The sequence below is a fragment of the Chrysochloris asiatica genome, unplaced genomic scaffold (assembly GCF_000296735.1).
Source record: "Chrysochloris asiatica unplaced genomic scaffold, ChrAsi1.0 scaffold00203, whole genome shotgun sequence".
Lineage (NCBI taxonomy): Eukaryota > Metazoa > Chordata > Mammalia > Afrosoricida > Chrysochloridae > Chrysochloris > Chrysochloris asiatica.
In genome coordinates this window covers 3,884,732-3,889,853 of record NW_006408721.1, presented here as the reverse complement: position 1 = coordinate 3,889,853, position 5,122 = coordinate 3,884,732, and the positions used below count along the sequence as shown (strand labels likewise).

The 5,122-nt window shown below is 42.4% G+C and overlaps 1 protein-coding gene across 1 annotated transcript; it reads right to left on the bottom strand.

Moving 5' to 3' along the window:
• Positions 1 to 275: 275 nt before the first annotated feature.
• On the bottom strand, positions 276 to 1,181 carry TEDDM1 (transmembrane epididymal protein 1). The gene has a single exon (XM_006872549.1). The coding sequence runs from the start codon at positions 1,179 to 1,181 to the stop codon at positions 276 to 278; it is 906 nt and encodes a 301-aa protein (XP_006872611.1).
• Between the last annotated feature and the right edge of the window lie 3,941 nt (positions 1,182 to 5,122).

The window sequence follows — 5,122 nt, the reverse complement described above, 5'->3', positions numbered from 1 at the left end:
TTTTCTTACAAACTTCCCTATGCCCCCCGCTTCCCCACTCTATTCCTCCTCACCCTGTCTCATCAGCAAGCCTTTCTCAGGCCCTTCTCTCTCCATCTCCTCAGTGATTAGAAGCTTCGGGGCAGGGCATGTACCAGCAGATGGGGACCACCTGCTCTCCTTTAGAGTCATTACTTCACTGAGGACCAAAGAGGATGTGATGCACATGACCAAGAGAATTCACAAAGAGAAAGATAGAGTGGATTCTGTGTCAGGCACTCCAAGGCCATTCGTTCTCAGGGTGAGTTTGTTGGAAGGAGGAGAGTCTGTTCATCTTTCTCTGACTGCTCCACTTCTTGTAGCAACTTATAGTGGGGTCCTGGAGTGCTGAAGTGATATGGAGCTTCTTTGAGCCACGTCAGCTTCAAGCTAGGATTGTAACAACGATACCAAAAGAAAGAGAAACCATAAATCCATAAAAGGCATAAAGCATTGATCATAATATGCCAGCAAAAGAAGGTGGTGACAAACATGATGTCACTCATGTCATCATCCTGCCATGGGTAGCTCGAGACTGGTTTGAACAAAATAAAGCCTGCCTGCATCAGCCAGGAGCCCATCATCAGAAACAGAAAGGTCTCGATGAGCCAGAGGTGAAACATGTCAGGAGCCCACAGCTCTGCCGTCAGCACCAGCGTTATCAGGAACACCACCAAGATGAGCAGAGAGTGGACCTGCAGCTCCACCCCTGCTGTGCCCTGAGTGTGTGACACCAACAGCAGTAGGAGCACATAGAAGGTCAGGATCCGGACACCTAGCTCCAGGAACATACACCTCTGAGGCAGCACATTCTTGCTCATGATATCTACACAGCCATTGAGGGTGAGGAGGATGAACATGGTGAGGTGCTGCCACTCTTTGGGATACATGAACCTCGGTGGCATGTCCCTGTTCATCAGTGTCAACTCTCCTTTAATGCAGTGGACCTCAAAAGCTATCATGATGAAGCCGGTCACCATCTTCAACAACCCTCCATGGGATAGTTTCCATAGCATGGCCCATCTTCCCTTGTTCCTGGGAGGGCATGAAGGATCCAAGAGAGAATCATTGAATATCACAGCTTTGGAGACCACTATTGCCTGATGCAGTCCATAGAAGACAAGAAATAGCCCAGGACATACATTTCCAATAAAGTTTTCCATTGAACTATAGGTCTGTTTAATGAAGGAGTGACAAGCAAAAATCAGGACACCTTCTGGGTCCACTTCAAAGTCTGGGCTCTGTCTGGCAAGAACTGCCTACCACCTCCTTTATCTTCTCACCCTGACCACTGCTCCCCCACAAAGAGGAAATGGTCTTGAGACATGCCCACACCTTGGTGGGTTATGGCCTCATTGTTCCATTCCATTCGGGTACATTGAGAATTAGCTGGCTTCTGCCAAAGAAGGAAGTTGGTAACAGTGTGTTTTCAGGAGCTCTGCTCTATAGCCCTTGAGGTTACTTCTGGGCACACTTGTCCCTCTCTTCTATGACTTGCTTCTTTTCTTCCCCAGAGCATAGAGAAGGAGAGAGGTGCATAAACCGGGAATGGGGGTAATCAATAGTATCCAGAGACAGACAGAGTCGCTCACACATTTCTCAGTATCCTTCAATACTTCTCACACATAAATTTGGGACACTTGTAAGGTTGAATCTACCCCATGGCTCTGCGGGAAAAAGACATGGCAATCTGTTTTCATAAAGACTTCAGTCAAGAAGATGCTATGGGTTGATTAGACTCTGTCACATGGGGTTGCTATGAGTTAGAATTGACTGGATGGCACACAACAATAATAATGTTTCTAATACTTCAGGACTATGGTCCAAGTGAGTGGGGGCAGCAAAGCTTCCTATACCTCCTACACTCCTTTCCTCAAATGCTCCTGGCAGCTGTGAGTGGGGTGCTTGTGATCAGAGGAGATCAGAATAGCCCCACTGTAAGGTTGAAAGTGTCAGCCCCACTTAGGACCCCACCTGGGATGCTCACACCTCCACCTTGGCCAGGCATCAAGGTTACATGCTGTTCATTAAAATATAAGTATCTTGATCCCATGACTTTGAAGATAGGAATCGCCCATCCCAAACCAGATACTTACTGCCCACAAAGCAGAGAAAGAAGCCAAAGGTGGTGACTAATTTGCAGAACTGCCAGGCAGCTTGAATCTATGGACACTGGATACCTGGAAAGTGGTTTGTGAGAACAACTCTGTATGACTAAAGGAACCAATGCAGATCCCTCATGGCCTGGCTGTTCCACAACTCTCTCCCCTATTCTGTCCTGCATTCCTAGGGACCCCGTTGAACTACAGCCCCTGCACCATGAAATGCCAAAGCGAGCAAGAAGGTCCTCAGGAATCCACTTAAATTTAGTAACTGCTGTGGATCCTGCTGAATGCTGCAAGACATATCAAGAAATATAGAACATCAGTCTTGCTCTCCAACTGCTTAGTTTAACACCTTCACTTTGACATATCACATACATACAAGGGGACTTAAAAAATTTCATACAAAATTCCATGATCTCTTAAGTCCATAAGAAAATTATTTAGGCTGCCACTATGTAATAGGAAAGGAGCCCTGGAAGTGTGGTGGTCAGGTGTTGGGCTGCTAACCGCAAGGTCAGCACTTTAAAATTATCAGCCATTTCTTAGGAGAAAAATGAGGCTCCCATAAAAATATACTGCCTGGGAAACCCGATGCTATGAGTCAGACCTCAGTTGGTGGCAAATATTACTACTACTACCATACAATAAAAATGAACATCACTTATGCGCTTTAAATTTTTCTGGTAAAAAGCCAGTGCAGTTAACTTAATTCTAACTCATAGTGACCCTATCGGATAGGGTAGAACTGCTCCAAACATAGGGCTTCCAAGGCTGTACATCTTTACGGAAGCAGACTGCTACGTCTTTCTGCAAGGTACTGGGGGGTTCAAACTACCTACCTTTCAGTTAGCAGCTGAGTGCTTTAACCACTGCACCATCACGGTGCTTCAAATTTCCTAATAGCCATATTAGAAAGCTTACAAATGGAAGGTAAAAGTCATTTTAATACTATATTTGACCCAGTACCTCAAAATATTCCACTATTCATCTATCAGTTTGTCTTACTGTGGTAGAAGCTATGCCACAGGTATTTTAAATACCAGCACATTCATTCACAGTGGACAGGTTTCAGCTGAGCTTCCAGACAAAGACAGAATAGGAAGAAGGTGAAACGAATATTAGTCACTGAAAACCTTATGGGTAACAGTGGAACATTGTTAGCACCAGATTATTAAATACTGAAACCTGATGAAGAGCACCAGCATATTGTCAAATATAGTGCCAGAAGATGAGCCCCTCAGGTTGGAAGACACTCAAAATGTGACTGGGGAAGAGCTGCCTCCTCAAAGTAGAGTTGACCACAATGACGAGAATGGAGTAAAGCCCTTGGGACTTCATTTTCTGCTAAGGCACAACTCAAAATGAAGAGAAACATCTGTAGAAACCCATTAATAATTGGAACATGGAATGTAGGAAGTATGAATCTAGGAAAATTGGAAATTGTCAAAAATGAAATGGAATGCATAAATATCGATATCCTAGTCATTAATGAGCTGGAATGGACTGGTATTGGCTATTTTGAATCTGACAATAGCATGGTTTACTATGCCATGAATGACCAATTGAAGAGGAATGGCATTGTATTCATCATTTAAAAGAACATATCAACATCTGTCTTAAAGTACTATGCTGTCAGTGATAGGATAATATACATAGTCCTACAAGGAAAGCCAGTGAATACCATTATTAGTCAAATTTATGCACCAACAACTAAAGTCAGTGATGATGAAATTGAGGAATTATACCAACTTCTTCAGTCTGAAATAGATCAAACATAAAATCAAAATGTATTGATGATCACTGGCAATTGGGTTGCAAAGGTTGGAAACAGAGGAAGGATCAGTAATTGGAAAATAGGACCTTGGAGATAGAAATGATGCTGGATATTGCATGATAGAATTTTGCATGACCGATGACTTGTTCATTGCAAATACCTTTTTGATGCAATATAAAACACAACTATACACATGGACTTCAACAGATGGAATACACACAAATCAAATTGACTACATCTGTATAAAGAGATGTTGAAAAAGCTCCATATCATCAGCCAAAAACAAGGCCAGGGGCAGACTGGAACAGACCATCAATTGCTTATATGCAAATTCAAACTGAAGATGAAGAAAATGAAAACAAGTCCACAAGAGCTAAAATATGACCTTGAATATATCGCACCTGAAAATAGAGATTGTCCGAAGAACAGATTTGATTTATTAGCCACTGAAGACCGAAGGCCAGAAGAGTTGTGGGATGACATCAAGAAAAGCATATAGGATGTTCAAATGACCAAAAGGTCATTGAGAAGAAAAGAAAGAAGGAAAAAACCAAAATGGATGTCAGAAAAGACTCTGAAAATTGCTTTCCAGCATAGAGATGCTCAAGTAAATAGAAAATATGAGTAGGTACAAGAGCTGAACAGAAAATTACAAAAGTCAGCTAAAGAAGACAAAGTCAAATATTATAACAAAATGTGTAAAGACCTGCAGTTATAAAACCAAAAGGGAAGAACACACTCAGCATTTCTCAAGCTGAGGGAACTGAAGAAAAATTTCAAACCTCGACTTGAGGTATGGAAGGATTCTATGGGCAAAAATACTGAAAGTCACAGAAAGCATTAAGAGAAGATGGAAGGAATACACAGAACACGGTACTAAAAAGAAATGGTTGATGTTCAACAATTTCAAGGGGGAGCATATGATCTAGAGCCGATCATACTGAAGGAAGAAGTCCAAGGTGCACTGACGTCATTGGCAAAGAACAAGGCACCCGGAATTGGTGGAATACATATTGAAATATTTCAGCAAAGTGATGCAGCACTGGAGGCGCTCACTCATCTATGCCAAGAAATTTGGAAGACAACTACCTGGCTCACTGACTGGAAGAGATCTGTATTTGTGCCCATTCTAATGAGAGGTGACCTAATGGAATTTGGAAGTCATTGGACAATATCATTGATATCCCATGCAAATAAAGTTTTACTTAAGATAATGCAAAAATGG

Coding starts and splice junctions, on each gene's coding strand:
- TEDDM1 (XM_006872549.1), bottom strand. CDS start 1,181: ATGGAAAACTTTATTGGAAATGTATGTCCTGGGCTATTTCTTGTCTTC.